The following is a 26,967-nucleotide window of genomic DNA, read 5'->3' on the forward strand; positions in this document are numbered from 1 at the left end:
TTGAATTGTGCTGACTTGCTGGGCTACAGATTGATTCTTGTTGCTTTACTTGAGATTTTGATTTAAAGACACTTCAAAGTCATAGGACATTTTCATAATGCCATCTACGTGACCATGTTGGGGCAGTCCCAACCTGATTCTTGAGCACAAAACTGGTTTGGTATGTTGGCAGTCTCTCAGCCCACAGTGAGGCCGAGTATGAGGAACTATAGATGTCATACACATGCAGCGTTGATGTCAGGGGTGAAAGTGCATTGGCGCAGTGTGGTAGTAGCTGTGTTATGTTAACACTGGGTATGACTGCTTCATGGCACTAATGCCATGAAAAATAGCTACTTAAATAATGTTCTGGTAACTGCCCAGCATCTATGGAATTGTATCAATGCAGATCAACACATTTAAGACCACTAATCTGGTCTGGTTATTCTGACCAGACCAAATAAAAATGCAGCACGGAGGTTAGCATTGTTGCTTCACAGCGCCAAGGACCCGGGTTCGATTCCCCGCTGGGTCACTTCTGTGCGGAGTTTGCATGTTCTCCCCATGTCTGCGTGGGTTTCCTCCGGGTGCTCCGGTTTCCTCCCACAGTCCAAAGACGTGCTTGTTGGGTGAATCGGACATTCTGAATTCTCCCTCTGTGACCCGAACAGGCGCCGGAATGTGGCGACTAGGGGCTTTTCATAGTAACTTCATTGCGGTGTGAATGGAAGCCTACTTGTGACACTAAAGATTATAAGAACTAGGAGCAGGAGTCGGCCATCTGGCCCCTCGAGCCTGCTCCATCATTCAATGAGATCATGGCTGATCTTTTGTGGACTCAGCTCCACTTTCCGGCCCGAACACCAGAACCCTTAATCCCTTTATTCTTCATAAAACTATCTATCTTTATCTTCAGAACATTGAATGAAGGAGCCTCTACTGCTTCACTGGGCAAGGAATTCCATAGATTCACAAACCTTTGGGGTGAAGAAGTTCCTCCTAAACTCAGTCCTAAATCTACTTCCCCTTATTTTGAGGCTATGCCCCCTAGTTCTGCTTTCACCCGCCAGTGGAAACAACCTGCCCGCATCTATCCTATCTATTCCCTTCATAATTTTGTATGTTTCTATAAGATCCCCCCCCTCATCCTTCTAAATTCCAACGAGTACAGCCCCAGTCTACTCAACCTCTCCTCGTAATCCAACCCCTTCAGCTCTGGGATTAGCCTAGTGAATCTCCTCCGCACACCCTCCAGTGCCAGTACGTCCTTTCTCAAGTAAGGAGACCAAAACTGAACACAGTACTCCAGGTGTGGCCTCACTAACACCTTATACAATTGCACCATAACCTCCCTAGTCTTAAACTCCATCCCTCTAGCAATGAAGGACAAAATTCCATTTGCCATCTTAATCACCTGTAAACCAACTTTTTGCGACTCATGCACTAGCACACCCAGGTCTCTGCACAGCAGCATGTTTTAATATTTTATCATTTAAATAATAATCCCTTTTGCTGTTATTCCTACCGAAATGGATTCCTACCAACATTGTATTCCATCTGCCAGACCCTAGCCCATTCACTTAGCCTATCCAAATCCCTCTGCAGACTTCCAGTATCCTCTGCACTTTTTGCTTTACCACTCATCTTAGTGTCGTCTGCAAACTTGGACACATTGCCCTTGGTCCCCAACTCCAAATCATCTATGTAAATTGTGAACAGTTGTGGGCCCAACACTGATCCCTGAGGGACACAACTAGCTACTGATTGCCAACCAGAGAAACACCCATTAATCCCCACTCTTTGCTTTCTATGAATTAACCAATCCTCTATCTATGCTACTACTTTCCCCTTAATGCCATGCATCTTTATCTTATGCAGCAACCTTTTGTGTGGCACCTTGTCAAAGGCTTTCTGGAAATCCAGATATACCACATCCATTGGCTCCCCGTTATCTACTGCACTGGTAATGTCCTCAAAATTCCACTAAATTAGTTAGGCACGACCTGCCCTTTATGAACCCATGCTGCGTCTGCCCAATGGGACAATTTCCATCCAGATGCCTCGCTATTTCTTCCTTGATGATAGATTCCAGCATCTTCCCTACTACTGAAGTTAAGCTCACTGGCCTATAATTACCCGCTTTCTGCCTACCTCCTTTTTCAAACGGTGGTGTCACGTTTGCTAATTTCCAATCCGCAGGGACCACCCCAGAGTCCAGTGAATTTTGGTAAATTATCATGAGTGCATTTGCAATTTCCCTAGCCATCTCTTTTACCACTCTGGGATGCATTCCATCAGGTCCAGGAGACTTGTCTACCTTTAACCCCATTAGCTTGCCCATCACTACCTCCTTGGTGATAACAATCATCTCAAGGTCCTCACCTGTCATAGCCTCATTTCCATCAGTCACTGGCATGTTATTTGTGTCTTCCACTGTGAAGACCGACCCAAAAAACCTGTTCAGTTAGAACATAGAAAAATACAGCACAGAGCCGGCCCTTCGGCCCACGATGTTGTGCCGAACCTTTGTTCTAGATTAATCATAGATTATCATTGAATTTACAGTGCAGAAGGAGGCCATTTGGCCCATTGAGTCTGCACCGGCTCTTGGAAAGAGCACCCTACCCAAGGTCAACACCTCCACCCAACACTAAGGGCAATTTTGGACACTAAGGGCAATTTATCATGGCCAATCCACCTAACCTGCACATCTTTGGACTGTGGGAGGAAACCGGAGCACCCGGAGGAAACCCACGCACACACGGGGAGGATGTGCAGACTCCGCACAGACAGTGACCCAAGCCGGAATCGAACTTGTGACCCTGGAGCTGTGAAGCAATTGTGCTGTCCACAATGCTACCGTGCTGCCCTTAAGAACAAATTAATCTACACTATATCATTCTACCGTAATCCATGTACCTATCCAATAGCTGCTTGAAGGTCCCTAATGTTTCCGACTCAACTACTTCCACAGGCAGTGCATTTCATGCCCCACTACTCTCTGGGTAAAGAACCTTCCTCAGCCATTTCCTCATCTCCCATTATTAAATTTCCATTCTCATCCTCTAAAGGACCAATATTTACCTTAGCCACTCTTTTTTTGTTTTATGTATTTGTAGAAACTTTACTATCTGTTTTTATATTCTGAGCAAGTTTACTCTCATAATCTATCTTACTCTTTATAGCTTTTTTTAGTAGCTTTCTGTTGCCCCCTAAGATTTCCCAGTCCTCTAGTCTCCCACTAATCTTTGCCACTTTGTATGCTTTTTCCTTCAATTTGATACTCCCCCTTATTTCCTTAGATATCCACGGTCGATTTTCCCTCATTCTACTGTCCTTCCTTTTTGTTGGTATAAACCTTTGCTGAGCACTGTGAAAAATCACTTGGAAGGTTCTCCACTGTTCCTCAACTGTTTCACCATAAAGTCTTTGCTCCCAGTCTACCTTAGCTAGTTCGTCTCTCATCCCATTGTAATCTCCTTTGTTTAAGCACAAAACACTCGTGCTTGATTTTACCTCCTCACCCTCCATCTGTATTTTAAATTCCACCATATTGTGATCGCTCCTTCCGAGAGGATCCCTAACTATGAAATCCTGAATCAATCCTGTCTCATTACACAGGACCAGATCTAGGACCGCTTGTTCCCTCGTAGGTTCCATTACGTACTGTTCTAGGAAACTATCGCGGATACATTCTATAAACTCCTCCTCAAGGCTGCCTTGACCGACCTGGTTAAACCAATCGACATGTAGATTAAAATCCCCCATGATAACTGCTGTACCATTTCTACATGCATCAGTTATTTCTTTGTTTATTGCCTGCCCCACCGTAATGTTACTATTTGGTGGCCTATAGATTACTCCTATCAGTGACTTTTTCGCCTTACTATTCCTGATTTCCACCCAAATGGATTCAACCTTATCCTCCATAGCACCGATGTCATCCCTTACTATTGCCCGGATGTCATCCTTAAATAACAGAGCTACACCACCTCCCTTACCATCCAATCTGTCCTTCCGAAAAGTTTGATACCCTCGATATTTAACTCCCAGTCGTGACCATCCTTTAACCATGTTTCAGTAATGGCCACAAAATCATAGTCATTCACGGTGATTTGCGCCATCAACTCATTTACCTTATTCCGAATTATTATTGTTATTAGCCAAATGAAGGCATTGTGATAGTGCTGCCAATTTCTATGATTCAGTGATGTTAATCCTTGGTGATGCACATATTATTTTTTTCCCAGCAGTATGAGCCTGTGGGAGACCGTAAAACAGCTGGACACAAAGTACTTGGAACAGGTGGATTCTCTGTATCAGAATGAAAGCTTTCCCATGGATGTTCGGGAATATCTCTCTCATTGGATCGAAACTCAAGACTGGTATGTTCAATCAGAAGAGGCAACCATTTTCTATTGAAGTGAACCTGCTTTTCCTGTGATTGTATACTTCAGCTGTACCCCCTCCCAATGCCTCTTCACTATCTTTGACAAAGCTGACAGGAGGGGAATGACTGTTATTTTGTTCCCTCCTTTGTCTCCGGCCTAGCTCTGCCTGGACTCTGTTCTGGTACACGTTCCATAGGGAGGTCTTGCCCATGGATGACGTGGAGAAATCAAATTTGCCAAAAGGGAGAATTTTGTATTTTTCCTGCCCCAAAAATGTAAATGTACCCATTTACATCTTTATTCTGAACTGACTAAAATCTTCTCACCCACCCAAGGCTAGTAGCAGACTAGAAAAGTAATTTTATTTCTATAAATGGAATACTACCCTTGTATCTAAAGACAGTTCAAACAGGTTTCCAAAACATCATTGCACAATTCACTCGCACATAGTCGACAAAATGTCAGCTACATAGACCCACTTGAAAAGGCAGCTTACTTGGTTTTCAAAATGATTCATGCCCCTCATCTTGAATAAATAGAACAAAGAGCAAAGAAAAGTACAGCACAGGAACAGGCCCTTCGGCCCTCCAAGCCCGTGCCGGCCATGCTGCCCGACTAAACTACAATCTTCTGCACTTCCGGGGTCCGTATCCTTCTATTCCCATCCTATTCATATATTTGTCAAGATGCCCCTTAAATGTCACTATCGTCCCTGCTTCCACCACCTCCTCCGGTAGCGAGTTCCAGGCACCCACTACCCTCTGCGTAAAAAACTTGCCTCGTACATCTACTCTAAACCTTGCCCCTCTCACCTTAAACCTATGCCCCCTAGTAATTGACCCCTCTACCCTGGGGAAAAGCCTCTGACTATCCACTCTGTCTATGCCCCTCATAATTTTGTAGACCTCTATCAGGTCGCCCCCTCAACCTCTGTTGTTCCAGTGAGAACAAACCGAGTTTGTAACACCTAGTTTGAGATCTAAACCCTTGCTCATGGGTAAACTAACAGAGGGCATTAATCTCGACAGGAAACTTTGAATAAATCAAGTGTAGCTGGATACTTGAGATAGCACTGCATTTGTCAGAAGAAAAAAGACTTTAGAACGGTTCTAGTTGAAGTTACAAATAACCCATTTGCTGCTGAACTTCAGGCTACATTGATCAGGTTTTGTTACAAGATTTTGAATCGTATCTTGAACCACCTGAAGGTGCTGCGGTCAACATATGAAGACTGCAGCAACCCCGCTGAAGTTGGCACCAGCCTGAAGCCAGGCCCAGTAATTGTTTTTTCCTCTTTTAAAGCCCAAGTCAAAAAGGAAACTAACTCGCACTCCACGGGAATATTGGAACGTCTTTGGCGAAACAAAAAGAAGACGATTACAGAAAAAAATGAAGCACAGGCAGGAACAACACAACCCTCCCACTACAAAAGTAAACTCAAAAGGGAATTTAAAAAAAACCCACTCTTAACAAACCCCCAAAAAACCGGCAAGAAACCCACAAAGTTTTTTTTGAAAAAACAACCAAAATTTCATAGCAAACCCACCCCACATGCCTGATTTTTGATGGGGGTGTTTATCAGTTAATAAATCAGCAATGGAATGAAAACTTTCCTTTAAGAATTTTTTTAAAAACGATGTTTCGATTGGTAACGAAAGAAGATAAAGGAGGGAAAACGAGCATAGAGAATGGCAGGAGTTTCCTGTGTCCATGTGGGAGACTCTGAGAGGGCCATGAAGTGGGGATTTCTTTTTTGTATATAAAGTCTGTCTCGATGTCCATCTCATGGTTTCCTCTGTGGAAGAGGAGGCGAGGTGGTGGAGGGAGGGTGCTGTTGGCTGGTGAAGGATCTGGAACTCTGCAAGCTCCTCGTCATTGCGAATGGCGAGCTGCAGGTGCCGGGCGATGATGCAGGATGACTTGTTGTCGCGGGCTGCGTTACTGGCCAGCTCCAGGATCCCCACCGTCAGGTACTCCAGCACAGCGGCCAGGTAGACTGGGGCACCGGCACCCACCTCGTCGGCGTAGTGACCCTTGCAGAGCAGGCGGTGCACCTGGCCGACCGGGAGCTGCAGGCCAGCCCACGATGACCACATCTTGACCCTGGCCCGAACTTTGCTGTCACTGCTGCTCTTGCCTCTGCCGGACATCTTCGCTCCGTAAAATGGCACAGCATTTTGTTTTTAAATGTGACTTGAGTTGTTAGATTGCACTCGGACCTTCGTGCAGAACTCCAACCCACAAAGGGTTGACCTTGGGGTCTAGGCAGGCACCCAAATGTAGTCTTGGAAGGGTGGCACGATGGCGCAGTGGTTAGCACTGCTGCCACATCTGCTGAGGACCCAGGTTCGATCCTGGCTCTGGGTCACTGTCTGTGTGGAGTTTGCACATTCTCCCCGTGTCTGTGTGGGTCTCACCCCCACAACCCAAAGATGTGCCGGGTAGGTGGACTGGCCGTGCTAAATTGCCCCTTAATTGGAAAAAATAATAATTGAATGCTCTAAATTTATAAAAAATATAGTTGGAGAAGTGCCACGTTGTCTGTCCTTGAACTGCGCAAGCTGACGTTTTGCCTGTCTGTTGACGTGAGCATCAAATAGCTACAATGGACAGTAGGGTTGGCCTTTTGCAAGGCTGTGGTTAAATGGGCTGTAAAGACACTTTGATCTGAACGTGTTGAATGCTAATAAATTGTATTAAATATTTTGCATTGTAGAACATGACATTTAGCAGTGGCAAGGTGGTAGAATGCAGCCTCTGCAAGTTAGCAGCCGTGGCTGGTTGCTCTGGTTTAGGCCGCTGAGAGATGGAAACAAATTACGGGCTCTTGTCCACTTTCCAATGTTTGGTTGGCGAGTAAACGTAACTTTAACAGATGTGTGAGGTTAAGTTTTCTATTTTTTAAATATAAATTTAGAGTACCCAATTCATTTTTTCCAATTATGAGACAATTTATCGCGGCCAATCCACCTAGCCTGCACATCTTTGGGTTGTGGGGGCGAAACCCACCCAAACACGGGGAGAATGTGCAAACTCCACATGGACAGTGACCCAGAGCCGGGATCGAACCCGGGCCTCAGCGCCGTGAGGCAGCAGTGCTAACCACTGCGCCACCGTGCTGCCCTTTAAGTTGTTTTCTTTACACTCCGGTCCATATAATGGTTGATTAGAAATTGTAATGACGAAAAGGAACTTTAAAATGCAGGTGCAGAGGTTATTCAAAATGAGTCACACTCATCTGTTTACAACGTGCTACAGGAATCCACTCATTTAGAGAATTAATGTCCAAATGACTGAGCCAAAACAAGTGATCCAGTCGCTGTAAACCACATAGTTCTGTAGAAAGATTGTGATTTGCAGAAGAGCAGAATGGGGATGCAGTTGTTGGAGCTGATAAACAGAGTACAGCCCATCATCCTGGGAGACCTATGGGCAATAAATATAAGAAATACTTTAGTCGTTTAATAAAAATAGTAAATGAGTCATTGTTTGTGTGTGCTATGTTAACCTCACACTTGTTGACAATGTAGTTAAAACTGGTTATTTGCCTGAAAGTGCCTGGTCACATTTTTTCCCCACATTATCCCTATTTTCTTAATTTAGTAAATAAATAGAATTTAAAGTTTCTGCCCTTCCTCCCCACTCCCTCCACCCTGTATCTTCTCCTCCAGGTGTGGTTTTGAACTGGGGTACAGCGCTGTGGATGCCGCAAGTCTTTTTACCCAAGTGACCATCCTCGTTGGCTGTCTATTGTCATTGCTGTGATCACTCACTTCCTGGGTTGTGTGAAGAATGGAGTCTTGGCTGAAATATCAATAGAGCGTCAGTTACAACCTACACAGAGGTTGGTTAGCTCAGTTGGCTGCACGGCTGGATTGTGATGCAGAGCAACGTCAACCGCATGGGTTCAATTCCCATACCAGCTGAGGTTATCCATGAAGGCCCAACCTTGTCCTCCTTGCCCCTCGCCTGGGGTGTGGTGACTCCTTCAAAGGGAGAGCAGCCTATGGTCCTCAGGGACTATGGCAACTTTCCCTTTTTATTCCCACACTGAAGATGACTCAGATTTGTGGAGATCAAATTCTCACGTCAGTGATTTTTATTATTAGTGTTCTGTCAAACAGTCCTTTTTTTTCCCTAAAACATTTTATTGAGGCATTTATAATTTTAACATTTTAACATTCTAAACAGAGCGGTCCGACACACTCAAAAACTCCCCAGTAACATACCCAGCTTCCCCCCCCGCCCTAACTCCAAGCTACCCATATATTAGATTCCCTGCCCTTAGGGCGAAATTCTCCGACCCCCCGCCGGGTCGGAGAATCGCCGGGGGCTGGCGTGAATCCTGCCCCCGCCGGTTGCCGAAGTCTCCGGCACCGGATATTCGGCGGGGGCGGGAATCGCGCCGCGCCGGTTGGCGCCCCCCCCCCCGCACGATTCTCCGGCCCGGATGGGCCGAAATCCCGCCGCTAAAATGCCTGTCCCGCCGGCGTAGATTAAACCACCTACCTTACTGGCGGGACAAGGCGGCGCGGGCGGGCTCCGGGGTCCTGGGGGGGGCGCGGGGCGATCTGGCCCCGGGGGGTGCCCCCACGGTGGCCTGGCCCGCAATCGGGGCCCACCGATCCGCGGGCGGGCCTGTGCCGTGGGGGCACTCTTTCCCTTCCGCCTCCGCCACGGTCTCCACCATGGCAGAGGCAGAAGAGACTCCCACCACTGCGCATGCGCGGGAATGCTGTCACCGTCCACTGACGCTCCCGCGCATGCGCCGCCCGGAGATGTCATTTCCGCGCCAGCTGGCGGGGCACCAAAGGCCTTTTCCGCCAGCTGGCGGGGCGGAAATTCGTCCGGCGCCGACCTAGCCCCTTAAGGTTGGGGCTCGGCCCCCAAAGATGCGGAGCATTCCGCACCTTTGGGGCGGTGTGATGCCCGTCTGATTGGCGCCGTTTTGGGCGCCAGTCGGCGGACATCGCGCCGTTTCCGGAGAATTTTGCCCCTTATTCTTCACTGCTATGCCGCTGACGGTCAGTTTTCCTTAAAGAAGTCGATGAATGGCCGCCACCTCCGAGCGAACCCCTGTATTAAACCCCTTACGGCGAGCTTAATCTTCTCTCGCCTGAGAAACCCTGCCATGTCACTGACCCACACCCTGGACGTTGGAGGCTCCGAGTCCCTCCATACCAGCAAAATCCGTCTCCAGGCTACCAGGGAGGCGAAGGCCAAGACGTCGGCCTTTCTCCACCCCTGGGATCCCGGATCTTCCGACAGTCCAAATATCGCCACCTCTGAACTCGGAGTCACCCTCCCTTCCAGTACCTCTGATATGACATCTGAGAATCCCTGCCAAAATCCTCTTCGCTTCCCGAGAAACGGTTCTGATGGTGGAGCATAGTCTTGTCAAACTCCCAACATATTGTCTTTATGAAGTGATGGGGCTGAGGTTCATGATATTGGTATACTGGGCAATTAGCCTCCAGCTGCCCCCGAACAGCAGAAGGGGGCAATGCTGGCAGAGGTAACTGCTTTTCCACCTGCGTATGTTCATCAATGAGTGGTCCATGACCAGTACGGAGCCAAAGTTTGCTGGAGTTAATGAAACTGCATGGTTGGTGGGTGCATGCAATTTTCAAATGGAACAAAACATGTTCTTTTATTATATTTCTTAGGGAGGACGCTATAACAAATTATTCACTGGCCACCATCCACTACCAAAATCTGTTGGACCAAATCAACAATCAATACAGCCGCTTTATGCAGGAGAAGCAGTTTGTATGTCAGCACAACTTCAAGAAATACAGGCAAAATATGCAGGTATTGTGCAGCTTGCGTTCTATAGCTGCTTGTGTACATACTGTATAATTCAAACTGGCTGCTGTGTAATTGCTTATCATCGAAAACAGAATGATACTGAGAAGTTGTTTAGATCTACGGTGCTAGAGAATAGAGGTTTTTGGCTACTGAAGGTACTTTTTCTTCCAGGTACTTTTCTTTTCTGATTTGGCCATCATTTGCCCCTCTTTCTCCTTGAAGGTGTTGATTGACACTGGATTGCACTTCCCCTCGCCTCAGTTTCCTCCATTTGTCTTGGTTTACATAGCAAGCATGGTTACTTAGGTAACCAATATTGACTGGAAGTGCACATCACAGCTGAGACATTGTCATCTCATTAGAGTCATCGAGGTGTGCAGCACAGAAATGGCCCCTCGGCCCATCCTGCCTGTGCTGGTCAAACAAAATCACCAAAGTATTCTCATCCCATTTTCCAGCACTTGACTCTTTCAACCAAGCAAACTGGATGTGAGGTGGCCTGCTCCCAGGCTGTGAGCAGTGACCCTCCAGCTGGCTGATGGGGAGGTGTCAGGAGACAGCCCAGATATGATTCTGTCTCTTCATGGTTCCCTCTCTAGTAGACGTTGGAAGTTTTCAATTTTATGCTTCTGCACTCGGAAGCAAGATGCATATTTTGATGGCATCCTCTGCTGTACATGTGGTCTTGCGGATAGAACGAGACAATTCAGCGTAGATTTGTGCTTTTGAATCTAATTTTCTGGCCTGAATTGGAGTTGCAGCAAGAACTGGGTCAGGTTTGCTGTGATTGAATAGTCCCTCAAAGCTGCTGTACATTTGGCCATCAAGAATGGTGACTTAAATGGCATCGGAGCTAAACGGAACCAAAGCTCAAGAGAAAAAGGATGGAAATTGAAGGAAGGGTTTAAGTGCAAACATGGTTGTAAGTCCTAAGATAATTTGTTAGACTTTGTTAGCAGTTGGATGCTGAGATCGCCAGGAGATAATTCTAGTTTTGGTAGTGGGTTTGCAGTATAATATTGTCCCAAATATTGCCAGATTCTGAGGCTACAGAATGGTTAGTGTGGGAAATGATAAATATTACATTGACACGTTTACGAAAACGGAAGTTTGGGACGGAGGCACATTGGAGAAGAGGGAGTTCTGCTGTACGTAATCTTGGAATTTTTGGCATTGAAAGTGTTAATTTCTTGGCACGAATATCCTTCTGTTTGAGGAACAAGAAAAACTGTTTTTATTCTCCATGGCCATCCTTGTACTCCCTTAAAACTGATGTTTTGGTGTTCAATTGTGCTTTTGTGTTGTAAGCTCTGACTCTATTTAGGAAATGGACCCAGGCTACTGAAAATTATTTCACAAGAGGGCTCTTGTAACCATGAGGCTGGGACTGAGATTCTATCTAGGCAGCCTCTGACATGCCACAACATGAAGACCCTTTTAGTTTGTTATCAACGTGGTAGTTTAGGCGATTTGAAGTGGGCTCTTGTAACAGACTTGAGACAAAATGAATCCTGGTTCTGAAGGGATCCATGATGAGAACAGTAACAAAGTGCATGAAACTAAATGTCACTTTTTAAATGAAATTGTCTGACCTCTGACATGTACATAGGGAAATGGAGAATTTTCAGTCTAATTCATTGCTATTGAAACAGGAAATGCCATCCATCTGAAATAGGAACTGAATATTGTGAATGTTGAACCAACTTTGAGTTCAGAACAAGAGCGACGTCATGGATTTTTCAATGGTAGTATTTTTCTGAGGTTCTCATTTCTCTTCCACCCCCACATAATCCAAGCCTGCCTTCCCATGACATTCACCACCCCCAACACCTGCCTGTGTTTTAGCAGGAGAGTCACTGAAGTGTGTTCAGGGCCATGAGTAAGTGTAAAAACCTGGGATCTTCCAGATCGCTATCTATCTACCACACAGGATGGTACTCCACCCACAGTCTGTTCCCGAGGGATATTCTTTCGTATTTTGTCAAAGAAGAAGAATTATATACTGGTGATAACAAGAGGTGTGTGCATGTCGATGGCAGAACCAGAATGAATCCATGCTAGATGGTTAGAACATAGAACATTACAGCGCAGTACAGGCCCTTCGGCCCTCGATGTGGCGCCGACCTGTGAATCCAGCTACCTCTTAGATTGTGGGTTTTTGGCTTTTGTTTGACTCCGCTGTGACATGCCACCAGTGCATTTCAATGTTGCAAGGGAACTGGCCATACTCCATTGCTAGGTTGGGTGGATTGGCCATGATAAATTGCCCTTAGTGTCCAAAATTGCCCGTAGTGTTGGGTGGGGTTACTGGGTTATGGGGATAGGGTGGAGGTGTTGATCTTGGGTGGGGTGCTCTTTCCAAGAGCGGGTGCAGACTCGCTGGGCCGAATGGCCTCCTCCTGCACTGTAAATTCTATGATAATCTATGATAATCCATGGCACAGATCATTGCACTCCCACCCTGCACATGTATGTGTGAGAATGACCACAGTCTAGCCTGTTACAAAGCAGTAATGTTCAGATGATGTTAGAGATGTAACAAGCTTGAGTAACCCATTATGAGCTCCCCCTCCCCGCAGATGTTATATTTGTGAAATATATTGCTGACTGTTGATGTAATCTTTGTGGGAGAGGAACGGGTGTTTTCATTCCATTTCAGCAGTCTTCTCGGAAGCTGACATTCTGATGTGTTTCAGTCACAATCTCATCGGAACTGCGATTGTATCGTGCTTGCATGTCGTTTCGACTTTGTGATCTAATATTGAAATAACACGTTCTTTGTAAAATAACATGCATCTGCTTTCTTGTACATCTTGCATTATATTCTACCAGGCCATTTTTTCCATTATCCTGTGCCAAATCCTATCTAATGGGAACGTTTTGCGCAAAGAAATGGTTTGCCAGTTGTATGATCTGCGTTGGTACACGTGTTGTCCTGTTCAAAGTTATTGTATTTGCTCGTGGTTCTGTTGCTGCATTTGACCAAATCTATAAAGACTACAGTGCAATATCATGTGTCTGGCATTGGGGCCTACATCAGATGGAAGAAAAACCTGATTTGCGGTTTAAAAAGTTCATTTTAAACTGGCTGATGGTGGTTCCAGTTTGGACAGAATGCTGGTGTTTTCAGCTTTGCCCACAGTGGTTCTGGAAGCCACAGCTGGAAGTTCATGGAGAAATGTATTTCTGGGTCACCAGTCTGTAACTGAAGGAAGCGCAAAAAAGAAACTTTTTTTTCCCCCCCAAAACCTCATTTCAGAGCTTGAGCATGTCATTGCGGCTGGTCTTTCAATGCAGTACCATGTGCTTCACGGTACCACCTTTTGAAAGAGTTAAATTGAGACCCCCATTAGGTGAATGTAAAAAATCTTGCAGCACTATCTGAAGCACAAGGAGTTCTTCCTGTGTTCCAGTCAGAATTCCTCTTTCAATCGATGCCATCAAAACATATTAGCTGCTCATTGCTGTTTGAATCTTGCTGTGCGCAATATGGCTGCGGCATTTGCTAACAAAAGTCATTGCATTTCAAAGGAACTGATTTGTTTAAAGCACTCTGTAGAGATTGTCTATGGAGCTTTCCATCTCGAGCATTTGACTGCATTTTAAAAGCCTTAATGTCTTTGGCCCTCCTGGTTTATCTGGTGGGCCATTGCAATTTGAGCAAATTCTTTGTGATAGCTTGGAAGTTTGTAAGTTAGTGAAAAATAAACTTGGGTTCTCTGGTCTTGCTGATCTGCTTTCCTTTGAAGTAATGTTCTTGAATTACCTCTCCTACCTTCTGTGCACAAATGATGAGCTAGCCAGGCCCCATGGGAGGGCATTGTGTAGGAAATTATAGCATGAATCAATATCCTCCTGATCTGTGGCACAGTATGCAATATCCACTGCTGAGTCTTAAATATCAATTGCATCAAAAAAATGGCGCAATCAGTGATGCAATTCCAGTTTGTCTCAACGCTCTAGTTGTGGTCACGGCTCCAGAAACTTTATTCCCATGTACACTTTAAGTTGCACGTATGGATCTCAAATTGCTAATGCGAACAAAGTTCTCCTCATTTTGGATTTATCTGGCGCTAAGAACTGCTCTTTTCCAAGCTTCAAGCCTCTGCAAGACAAACCCGTGAGTAAGTGTTATGTGCGCAAAGGATGGGTTGCCTGGGCTTTGTTTCGGTAACGTGAAAGGAGAAAGGATGGGGCAATATGGCTACAATTAGAAATGCATGCACTCATCGCACATTCCTGATTATTCTGATCGGAAACTGTATCGTATTGATTAATCTGATATCTGGTTTAGCTCAGTGGGCTAGGCAGCAGGTTTGTGATACAGAGCAAGGCCAGCAACACCGGTTCAATTCCCGTACCAGCTGAGAAATCAGAATTCTCCCTCTCTGTACCTGAGCAGGCACCGGAATGTGGCGACGAGGGGATTTTCACAGTAACTTCATTGCAGTGTTAATGTAAGCCTACTTGTGACAGTAAAGGTTATTTATTTATTTATTAAATTCTCCAATTCCTTTTCGCAAAAATCATTCAAACAAATCAGCTAAAACTAGCAATACCACAAGGTGAATTTTTTTAAATTTAAAGTGCCCAGTTATTTTTTTTTCCAATTAAGGGGCAATTTAGCGTGGCCAATCCACCTACCCTGCATATCTTTGAGTTGTGGGGGTGAAACCCACGCAAACACGGGGAGAATGCGCAAACTCCACATGGACAGTGGGCCGGGATTAAACCTGGGTCCTCAGCGCCTGAGGCAGCAGTGCTAACCACTGTGCAACCATGCTGCCCCCATAAGGTGAATGTAACTAATTTAATGAATCCAAGATTTTCCCAAGTCCTTTAATTTAAGATCCTTTAATTGGATCTTGGATTAAAGAACATGGATGCTTGAGTATCCTGGAGTTTCACATCTTTAAATTAACTAAATATCTAGCACAAACCTACAAAACCTGTATGGTCCAGGCACATAGATGATGTATCTAAGAACATCTGTCACGATGGGCAAGTTCCTTTTTGAATCCAGCTCAAACTTTCTCGAGCCCTGCAAACATTATTTTTAGAAGTTCATGTGGTTGGAAAGTGAAGTTTTTTCCCTGCTGTTTTGTACCACTCCACACCAGCAAAACATCAGGTCACACTATTCCCGTGCCATTAAGTCTCTCCTCTTTGCTTACAAGCCCTGAAAACTAAAGGAACCTGAAAAGCAGAAATGGTTCCGATTTTAAATATGACTAAAAAAAAACAATGTTGTGTCCCAACTGCAATTTAGAAACAAATCCAGGAAAGGTTAATGATCTGTGCAGTTGACTTGGAACACGTTGTCCGACAGGGCAGTGGAACTACTTTCAAAAGGGAATTGGATAAGTACTTGGAAAGGAAATATTTGCAGGATAGCGTAGATTAAATAGATAGCTTTTTCAAAGAATTGACACCGGCACAATAGGCTGTAAGATAAAAGGCTGAACCCACATTCAACACAGAACCTCTCCTTGTATTCCAGGTAGTTTATGTTAACGCTTTGGCTTCTCTTTCATTAGGAATGTTATGGCGAGGACCCTGTTCTGTTGGCAAAGGTTGTCGCTGCTCGCCTGAAGCAGGAGAGGAAGATACTAAACGCTGTTGTAGAGGATCAGCAGGTATGAGGAATGCAAATGAGGACTGAAAGTCATGGGGTTATATATTTATTGATTTGCTGATCTGTTCTCCTGATGGTTCTTCAGAAATCCAGAACTGACGCACCTATCTGTAGCTTTCCGTTCTACCGATCGTTCTATGAACTGTTCATTAGTGATATGGTGCAAGGGCACCAGGGCTGTTGTTCCTTGGTGCTCTGTATGTCTTTGGGTGCAGTGAGCTGTCATGCTATGATGTGAAGTCTTCTCCCAGTTAACTGTACTGGGTACACCCAGTGGCCAATTGTGCCAGCAGTTCTTCAAGGGCTGCTGCTTGCCCTGAAGTTGACCTGCTCTGCAAGCGCAAATGTTCAAACCACTCGCATTTCACGAAGCACCTCTGGAGGTGATGCTGGAAGAGGTCCTGTGAGAAGACGGGTGGGACATTTTGGCGGTGAGGATGACTCTCCAGTGAAGAGCAGCCTGAAAGAGTAAATGCTGTATCGCCTAGGAGAGGGTGGAAAAAATTATTTGGTGGCCTTGGGTAGGTTGCTAAGGTAAGTCAAGTTCACACGTTGCTTTGTTCAATAGTGTTGCTTTGCAAGTTGCCTTGGTGAGACTGCAGTTGTTTGGGCTAGCATCACGGGAAGAAACAGCGTTCTATTAACTGTTTAATGCACATTCGAAATGCACAAGCATGCTCTGATGTTTACTGGAGAATTGTGTAGTGTTACTGTTGCAATTTATTTGCCCTGATACAAGAAGGAAGACACTGCAAGCTGCCAACATGCGATGTGCTTGCATGCTGCATAAAGCTGCCAACATGCGATGTGCTTGCATGCTGCATGTTCTCAGACTTGCAGATAGATGCTTTGCTGCTGTTTGCACATGCTCCTCAGCCTGTATATAATGGCAATGTAAGGGAAGCCAGGCTGGCTGTGCTGGATCAACCAAGTTAAAACCCTTGCCTCCTGGTGAGGAGAGGGCCCTGGGGGATTCTGGATTTGGAAGCAGTAGACTGGATGGGGGATTCTACTTCACAAAAGCAGCCCTGCTATCCGCTCGACTTGTCAAATGCTAAAAATAAATTGTCGAAAGTATATCCTCATAATGGATTCGTAATACTGCACAGCACTTCGGCGACTCTGCCCATTTTTAAATGAGCCTTGCACGGAAAGCTTGATCTCCTGCACTCATTTCAATTGGCTAAGGGGATTGGCGCGGACTTTTCCAGATCGACCTGGATTTGTTTATTTCCTCGATCTCTATCTTTGCCAGGGTCTGCACCCTGGGACAATGAATAAGACTTCCCCTTATGCCGCCACTCCTGTGTAATCATTGCTGGGTATGGCCCTGCCTGCTGACAGCACTCTTCCCTCCGAGGCCGTGGCATTATTACACCAAGCCTTGCAAACCATTTTCATTTCCTGGATAGGGAGTCCTCCAGTGCGTGTCAAAGTAGCTGCTGACCGTCCATTTTTACGCTCATGGATTCTTCAAAGCAGCATATCTGTGTGAAGTGTTTAAATCTGCTGCTTTGTAGTGGTATTATGCAGGTCGTAAACATTATCTGGCCTATTGAAAATGAGCAGAATGACAAGAGTCCTCCACTTAAGGGTTTAAAAAGTCCTTTATGCCACTGAAGGAGGATACCCGCCTATCTAATCCGTGCAGCAATTCATTCAGTCCCACTCTCCAAACTGATTCCCCGGAGCCCTATAGGATTAGCAAGTTCCACACCATTACCACTCGCTGCATTTAAAAACAAAACTCCTTCTGTGCCCCCTGCATCTCTTGTCCAAAGCTTTTTAAATCCATGTCCCTAGTTTCTCTCTCTCTCTCTCTCCCCCCCCCCCCCCCCCCCCCCCCCCCCCCCCCCCCACCGATCTCCTTTACTCCCAAGGAGAACAATCTCGGCTTCGCCAACCCTAACCTCAGAGATAAAATCCCCCACCCATCTGGTAAATCTTCTCTGCACCCTATCAAGGACCCTTGCATTCTTCTAAAGTGCGGTGATCAGAATGGATGTGATACTGGGCAGCACGGTGGCGCAATGGGTTAGCACTGCTGCCTCACGGTGCCGAGGTCCCAGGTTCGATCCCGGCTCGGGGTCACTGTCCGTGTGGAGTTTGCACATTCTCCCCGTGTTTGCGTGCGTCTCACCCCCACAACCCAAAGATGTGCAGGGTAGGTGGATTGGCCACGCTAAATTGCCCCTTAATTGGAAAAAATGAATTGGGTACTCTAAATTAATAACAAAAAAGAATGGATGTGATACTCCAGTTGTGAACTAAGCAGAACTTTTTAAAGGCTCCGTATAAATTCCCTACTTTTGTTCTCAATGCTTCTATTTCTACCACCTGGCTGTATTCCCCAAAGCACAGAGCATTTACTGATTGCATGCACGTCACCGTTAAAAGCCTTACCCACAGTGGCACTGCTTTGGCAACAAAGTGGTTTCACTTCCAGACTGTGTGTCTGGCTATTGATGCTCATTGCCCTGGGCAAACGGCATTGCCCTGGGCAAACGGCATTGCCCACAGCCTTGCATCAGGACCCAGCAACACAACCGCAGTTCTTCACTGTCATCTTGGTCTGCCGGGATCTCCAATTCAGCCCTGTGTCTGATTACAGTAACAATCACGCAAAAATGTGATTTTTCCCAGTGGGGGCAGGCATGTTCCTTTGCGTGTAAGTATACACTGTAGCATTACCCACTCTTGATGTCATGGCTGATTTTTTATTTATAAGGTGCCACTGACTGGCCTGAATCTCAACATGCCAGATTTTTCCAGCAAGCATTTTTTTGAGGCTAAGCTACTGCAATCCATCGGCCTTGCTGACCTACAGAAACTGGTAGCGTGCATTTTAAAGTTGTTCTCTTTGGGAGAATTTTGAACCTTCCGCACTGATGGTTTTGTAAAAATATTTTTGGTTTCCTGATGTACTTTTTGCATCATTATTCCTCTTGCGGTGTTTGTCTTTAAAGTGGCAAATCGCTGCAGCAATGCGAATGGCACCCAGCAGGTTTGGGTAGGTGGACCTCTGGTGCGTTCACTCCCAGACTGCCCTTGCTCTGCATAAGGAGTGCCACTTCATGATGGGACCTCACATGCAGGTACACAGACCTCTCTGGTGTGATGTGTACACCTCCTATCCCAGGACCTTTGTATACAAAGAGCATTGCAATCTGGAATCTTCGTCTGTCTTGGAGGCTGCAATCATAGCTGTGCCATCAGTTCCATGATGATCTGCGCATGACATACGGGACAGCTTCCCGTAGCACTGATGGTGACTGCAGCACGGAGCCTTTTCATGCTCTCTGATACTTCCAAGCCACAGTGGGGAAACCTCTTGCTGTGGAGTTGTGTGTAGCTACTGCAAGTTTGTAAGAGCAATACTTTGGGCGACAGGGTACACAGCTTTCACTGAGGTTGCTTCCAGTGCACAGTTGTACACAGTACCCATGTGGGATCACACTGCTTCATGTCAACCCCACTTCATTGGAAAGAAAGAGTTGCACAATATTAATGTTCAAATATAATCCAGGGGACGGTCTTTTCTTGAGAGGCATTCCATGGGGGTGTTTTTATTTGAAGAAATGTTTAGTTAATGGTTCTTGAGGATAGAGAACACTCTACATCCATGACTGCTGACCCCTACTCCATGAGAAAGAGGAACAACTTAGATTGAATGCCTTGGTGCCTGTTTTATTGTACTCGTCTGTCTCCCCCTTCAGAGAAAATGTGCTGTGTGGTAAAAAGAAAGTGAGGAACACCCTGTCAAATACAAGTTTTCAGGATGTCTGTATTCACTTAGTTGACAACCATCCTCTATGCGGTTGTCACCTGTGCTCTGGCCGGAGGGGAGTCCAGGAATTTAAGCCAAGCTTTAAAGATGACGGATATCTAGGTTTCTCCACGGTTGGCAGATCAGGAAAGAAGAAGAAAAAAATACCAGACTGTAAACCGAAGCGGACTCTTTCTTTTTGTTCCGATGCAGACAGTTGTTCGAGATAGCCAGTGACAGAGAACATAGAACATAGAAACGCAGTACAGGCCCTTTGGCCCTCGATGTTGCGCCGACCTGTGAAACCACTCTAAAGCCCATCTACACTATTCCCTTATCGTCCATATGTCTATCCAATGACCATTTGAATGTCCTTAGTGTTGGCGAGTCCACTACTGTTGCAGGCAGGGCAATCCACACCCTTACTACTCTCTGAGTAAAGAACCTACCTCTGACATCTGTCCTATATCTATCTACCCTCAATTTAAAGCTATGTCCCCTCGTGCTCGACATCACCATCCGAGGAAAAAGGCTCTCACTGTCCACCCTATCCAATCCTCAGATCATCTTGTATGCCTCAATTAAGTCACCTCTTAACCTTCTTCTCTCTAACGAAAACAGCCTCAAATCCCTCAGCCTTTCCTCATAAGATCTTCCCTCCATACCAGGCAACATTCTGGTAAATCTCCTCTGCACCCTTTCCAATGCTTCCACATCCTTCCTATAATGCGGTGACCAGAATTGCACGCAATACTCCAAATGCGGCCGCACCAGAGTTTTGTACAGCTGCAACATGACCTCATGGCTCCGACCAACTCAATCCCTCTACCAATAAAAGCTAACACACCATACGCCTTCTTAACAACTCTCTCAACCTGGGTGGCAACTTTCAGGGATCTATGTACATGGACACCGCGATCTCTCTGCTCATCCACACTGCCAAGAATCTTACCATTAGCCCAGTACTCTGTCTTCCTGTTATTCCTTCCAAAATGAATCACCTCACACTTTTCTGCATTAAACTCCATTTGCCACCTCTCAGCCCAGCGCTGCAGCTTATCTATGTCCCTCTGTAACTTGTAACATCCTTCCGCACTGTCCACAACTCCACCTACTTTTGTGTCATCTGCAAATTTACTCACCCATCCTTCTACGCCCTCCTCCAGGTCATTTACAAAAATGACAAACAGCAGTGGCCCCAAAACAGATCCTGGTGGTACACCACTAGTAACTGGACTCCAGTCTGAACATTTCCCATCAACCACCGCCCTTTGTCTTCTTCCAGCTAGCCAACTTCTGACCCAAACTGCTAAATCACCCTGAATCCCATGCCTCTGTATTTGCTGTAGTAGCCTACCATGGGGAACCTTATCAAACGCTTTACTGAAATCCATATACACCACATCAACTGCTTTACCCTCATTCACCTGTTTGGTCACCTTCTCAAAGAATTCAATAAGGTTTGTGAGGCACGACCTTCCCTTCACAAAACCGTGTTGACGATCTCTAATCAAATTATTCCTTTCCAGGTGATTATACATCCTATCTCTTATAAACCTTTCCAAGATTTTGCCCAAAACAGAAGTAAGGCTCACTGGTCTATAGTTACCGGGGTTGTGTCTACTGGCACTATTCCTGTCGATAAAGATGACTTAAAGATCAATGTAAGCAGTTTTAAAACACCAGGTTAAAGTCCAACAGGTTTGTTTTGAATCAATAGCTTTCGGAGCACTGCTCCTTCCTCGGGTGAATGAAGAGGTATGTTCCAGAAACATGTATATAGACAGATTCTAAGATGCCAGAGAATGCTTGGAAAGCAAGCATTAGCAGGTGATTAAATCTTTACAGATCCAGAGATGGGGTAATCCCAGGTTAAAGAGGTGTGAATTGTGTCAAGCCAGGACAGTTGGTAGGATTTCGCAGGCCAGATGGTGGGGGATGAACGTAATGCGACATGAATCCCAGGTCCCGGTTGAGGCCGCACTCATGTGCGGAGCGGAGAAATTACGACATCTTCAGCACGTCATCGATCAAGATGAACATCTTGCCAAGGTCATCCCCACACCCCCACTACTTGCCTTCAAACAACCGCGCAACCTCAAACGAACCATTGTTTGCAGCAAACTACCCAGCCTTCAGAACAGCGACCGCGACACCACACAACCCTGCCATGGCAATCTCTGCAAAACGTACCAGATCATCGACATGGATACCACTATTACACGTGAGAACATCACCCACCAGGTACGCGGTACATACTCATGCGACTCGGCCAACGTTGTCAACCTCATACGCTGCAGGAAAGGATGTCCCGAAGCGTGGTACATTGGCGAGACCATGCAGATGCTGCGACAACGAATGAACGGACATCGCTCGACAATCACCAGGCAGGAATGTTCCCTTCCAGTCGGGGAACACTTCAGCAGTCAAGGGCATTCAGCCTCTGATCTCCGGGTAAGCATTCTCCAAGGCGGCCTTCAGGACGCGCGACAACGCAGAATCGCCGAGCAGAAGCTTTTAGCCAAGTTCCGCACACGAGTACGGCCTCAACCGGGACCTGGGATTCATGTCGCATTACGTTCATCCCCCACCATCTGGCCTGCGAAATCCTACCAACTGTCCAGGCTTGACACAATTCACACCTCTTTAACCTGGGGTTACCCCATCTCTGGATCTGTAAAGATTTAATCACCTGCTAATGCTCGCATTCCAAGCATTGTCTGGCATCTTTGAATCTGTCTATATATATGTTTCTGGAACATACCTCTTCATTCACCTGAGGAAGGAGCAGCGCTCCGAAAGCTAGTGACATCGAAACAAACCTGCTGGACTTTAACCTGGTGTTGTAAGACTTCTTACTGTGCTCACCCCAGTCCAACGCCGGCATCTCCACATTAAAGATCAAAGCCAAAGGCTCCGCAATCTCCTCCCTAGCTTCCCAGAGAATCCTAGGATAAATCCCATCCGGCCCAGGTGACTTATCTATTTTCACACTTTCCAGAATTGCTAACACTTCCTCCTTATGAACCTCAAGCCCTTCTAGTCTAGTAGCCTGAATCTCCGTATTCTCCTCGACAACATTGTCTTTTTCCTGTGTGAATACTGACAAAAAATATTCATTTAGCACCTCTCCTATCTCCTCGGACTCCAAGCACAACTTCCCACTACTGTCCTTGACTGGCCCTACTCTTACCCTAGTCATTCTTTTATTCCTGACATATCTATAGAAAGCTTTAGGGTTATCCTTGATCCTACCTGCCAAAGACTATTCATGTCCCCTCCTGGCTCTTCTTAGCTCTCTCTTTAGGTCCTTCCTAGCTAACTTGTAACTCTCGAGCGCCCTTACTGAACCTTCATGTCTCATCTTTACATAAGCCTCCTTCTTCCTCTTGACAAGTGTTTCGACTGCTTTAGTAAACCACGGTTCCCTTGCTCGATCACTTCCTCCCTGCCTGACAGGTACATACTCAAATACTTATCAAAGCTGCTGCTTCATTTCTCTCCATTTTCTTACTGCACCGCCAGCAAATTGTCAGCAGGTGTGGAGCTGGTCTATAGCACCGATGAGAAACTGTTCAATCTACAGTGCTGTAGATCTACAGTTTGGGCAGCACGGTAGCATTGTGGATAGCACAATTGCTTCACAGCTCCAGGGTCCCAGGTTCGATTCCGGCTTGGGTCACTGTCTGTGCGGAGTCTGCACATTCTCCCGTGTGTGCGTGGGTTTCCTCCGGGGGCTCCGGTTTCCTCCCACAGTCCAAAGATGTGCAGGTTAGGTGGATTGGCCATGATAAATTGCCCTTAGTGTCCAAAATTGCCCTTGGGTGGGGTTACTGGGTTATGGGGATAGGGTGGAGGTGTGGGTTTTGAGTAGGGTGCTCTTTCCAAGAGCCGGTGCAGACTCGATGGCCTCCTTCTGCACAGTAAATTCTATGATAATTCTATGATACACCGCTTTCAATCCGAAATCACCACAGCCTCCCGTCACAGAACTTCAGGGTGCAGATAATGCTTGTGCACGCACTCGTACACCGCTTTCAATCCGAAATCACCACAGCCTCCAGCCACAGAACTTCAGGGTGCAGATAATGCTTGTGCACGCACTCGCTTGGAAACTGAGCTTCATGTTATTGTCAACGACTCCGAAGCATCACGGTAAATGGACCTTTCACTTAACACCCAGAAAACTAAGATTTTCTTCCAAGACACTCCCACAGCAAACCAACCGATCGATCTGGAGTGGAAGCAAGCCATCCTTAGAACGTAGAACATACAGTGCAGAAGGAGGCCATTCGGCCCATCGGGTCTGCACCGACCCACTTAAGCCCTCACTTCCACCCTATCCCCGTAACCCAATAACCCCATCTAACCTTTTTTGGACATGAAGGGCAATTTATCATGGCCAATCCACCTAACCTGTACGTCTTTGGACTGTGGGAGGAAACCGGAGCCCCCGGGGGAATCTAACCTGGGACCCTGGCGCTGTGAAGCCTTAGTGCTATCCACTTGTGCGACCGTGCTGCCTTGATCCTGTGGGACTATTCCAGAAGAAAAGTGGTGATGTTATCCTCGGGTGGATTAGAAGACCGCAAGCTCAAAATAATCTCCCTCTATCTGTTCTGAGCTCTCAGTGACATGAGTTTTAGTGGTCATACCCTTGCTCAAAGTGGATGTGAATTTGCATTGTAAAGTAGCCCATTTTTGCATTGTAAAATAGTCTATGCCCTTTGACATGAGAGAGCAAATGCAAGATGGGTAGAATTTAAACAAAAATCTGGGTGACGGACAACAAAGGAATTGAAGCGCAATTATTCTGTCCAGCGAAGTGTTTGGAAGAAAAGTACCTATTCCTGCTGAAAGTTATACAGTGTTTATGTTTGAACGGTTTCACTGCAGCACAGCCTTGGTGCTGCAGTGCCGTGGACTACTCTACCGTCTCTTGAAGTTTGGTTTGTTTGATGGAACTGTAGCACTCTGATCAGAATGTTGAGACCGCTGCTTTCTTCTTTCTAGACCGTCTTGGACACATCTCAGCCTGTGGACTTTGCAAGGCACCAGGACATCGAACAGAAAATTAATGGCCTGAAAAGTGGGGTGCAAGTGAGTGTCGCATGTGGTCACATGCTATATTTGCACAGCCTTTCACACGCTTGCCTTGAACTGTCAGTAACGTTCCCTCTTCTATGTTTTTTTAAACTTTTGTGTTCGCTGCGGTAAAGATTCCCCCAAAAGGAAAAATAGACTAGGCAGAAAAAAGTAGAATAGGTCAGGTAAAGAATGGAACATATTTTAATTTACAATTACTTCAGTAATAACACCATGCCTGATATTTGCATCGATTTATTACCATCACATTGGCATTTGGTCAGGTGTGTGAACTAGAAGCAGAAAAATCCAGTCAATGCAGGGCGACAGGATTTCTGTGGACCAGTTAGCGGACTGAAGATTAATATCGAGGGAAAAACTGACTCCCAACCATTGCTAATTATATCTGAAACTGTCGTATACAGGCATGTGAGCAGGAGTTGAAATTTCTAGAGGAACAGCAGGATGAATTTGATTTCAAATACAAGACATGCAAGTTTCAAGGTGAGTGGCTTTGAGCCTCCAGTTCAACTTTGTCTCCACGAATCCTACGACTGGCAATGTGAATAATTCATAGGGTTGTAAAGTCTATGATAAAGTGACTCCACCAGCTGGGAAGATTGCATTGCGCCCTTTAATAACCTTTGTGACCGCATTATTGGCTTGGACACTATCAATTTTAATGCGATTGTTTCTTTACAATTGGTCCTCGTTTTTCTGAGCCATTAGTGGTGCCAAAATGGGTAACAGTAGCAGTGGTATTCATGTACAGCTGGCATATGTATCCTACTTTCAGCACCCAGTGCCCTAGGAAGGAGTGGTGCTCAGCAGGGAATTGAGGAGCTTCGAAGAGAGGTGGATGACAAGCCAAAGGAATATTGCCATTTCGAATTGATTGATTTGATCGTATTGTTTCCCTTCATAACCACCAGAAAAGCAGGATAGAAATGTTTTTCCTTTCCTGAAATGGAACCGTCCCCAGTTGGTATAGGTGTTGGAGAGTGCTAGCTGTGAAACTTGGTCACACCCGACAGAAAATTCTCTCTTCAATGTATTTGTAATCTGTACAAGTGTTTATGGCCAATTTCATTGTCTTTTTAGAGTCGCACAGTTCCCCGAAGCAAGTCGAGGAAGAGATGAAAGTGCTCCAGAATATGCTAAATATCCTGGACAACAATAGGAAAGTAAGTCATTCTCTCTTTCACTGCTGTATGGGATGGAAAGTGTGCTACTGAGTCACGTAGCCCAGGGCACTGAAGGTAATCGCATCCCTGCTGCCTTACTGAGGCCAACTAATGTGGCAGTTGTATCGCATGATTTTCATGGTCTTGCTGAGTAGCTAAACTTACACTTAGAACATAGAACATACAGTGGAGAAGGAGGCCATTCGGCCCATCGAGTCTGCACCGCCCCACTTAAGCCCTCACTTCCACCCTATCCCCGTAACCCAATAACCCCTCCTAACCTTCTTCTGGCCACTGAAGTCCATTTATCACGGCCGATCCACCTAACCCGCACGTCTTTGGACTGGGAGGAAACCGGAGCACCCGGAGGAAACCCACACAGACACGGGGAGAACGTGCAGACTCCGCACAGACAGTGACCCAGCAGGGAATCGAACCTGGGACCCTGGAGCTGTGAAGCCACAGTGCTAACCACTGTGCTACCGTGCCGCCCATATTTCTGAACATATTTCTGGAATCTGAGGCTTCTAGTCTCGTTGGATCTAAAACTTTATTGCATGTTTAATTATTGTTCCTTGTAAAACTGGAATCATTCAAATCTTTGTATTGAGGAAATGCAAATATAAATTGGTAGATATTGTGATCTGAAGTATAGAAATGTGCCATTTTGTTCATTCACTTAAACTCAGTGAATTCCAACTGTGGAAGTTCTCTGTCCTGTTTAAAGCCCTGCATTGGTTACCGTCTTTGCTGTTAATGCGTATCGCTCACACTCCGGCTCTAGTAGCTACTTCTATGCATTTCCCTTCATTTTGTCAGCATAATGACGAAACAATTGCATTTGTTAATTCTTTGCACTTGATATTTTGTTTAAGAAAAGTCCTGATGGTGAGCCACCAATTTCAGTTCCACATATAATTTCGATTCATGCTAATCAGACCGTGAATTGACTTGTATTTTGTCCCAGTGTTGGCAGTTGTCCGTTTCCTAAACTAACCAGCAGCATAGAACATAGAACATAGAAAATACAGCACAGAACAGGCCCTTCGGCCCACGATGTTGTGCCGAACCTTTGTCCTAGATTAATCATAGATTATCATAGAATTTACAGTGCAGAAG

The 26,967-nt window shown here is 45.8% G+C and overlaps 1 protein-coding gene across 4 annotated transcripts in view; it reads left to right on the forward strand.

The window, feature by feature from the left end:
* Positions 1–26,967, forward strand: part of LOC140405405 (signal transducer and activator of transcription 1-like) — a 134,507-nt gene that overhangs the window by 56,447 nt on the left and 51,093 nt on the right. For 2 of the 4 annotated variants that reach the window (XM_072493767.1, XM_072493769.1), the window contains exons 2-7: positions 4,233–4,364; positions 10,037–10,181; positions 15,716–15,814; positions 24,593–24,679; positions 25,090–25,168; positions 25,766–25,848. In XM_072493767.1, coding sequence (XP_072349868.1) covers positions 4,234–4,364; positions 10,037–10,181; positions 15,716–15,814; positions 24,593–24,679; positions 25,090–25,168; positions 25,766–25,848 — 624 coding nt within the window. In that variant the 5' untranslated portion in view covers position 4,233. Of the gene's footprint in view, positions 1–4,229; positions 4,365–10,036; positions 10,182–15,715; positions 15,815–24,592; positions 24,680–25,089; positions 25,169–25,765; positions 25,849–26,967 lie in introns of all 4 variants that reach the window. The other 2 variants (XM_072493768.1, XM_072493770.1) reach the window with 2 other exon arrangements.

This window comes from Scyliorhinus torazame, chromosome X (genome assembly GCF_047496885.1).
Source record: "Scyliorhinus torazame isolate Kashiwa2021f chromosome X, sScyTor2.1, whole genome shotgun sequence".
NCBI lineage: Eukaryota > Metazoa > Chordata > Chondrichthyes > Carcharhiniformes > Scyliorhinidae > Scyliorhinus > Scyliorhinus torazame.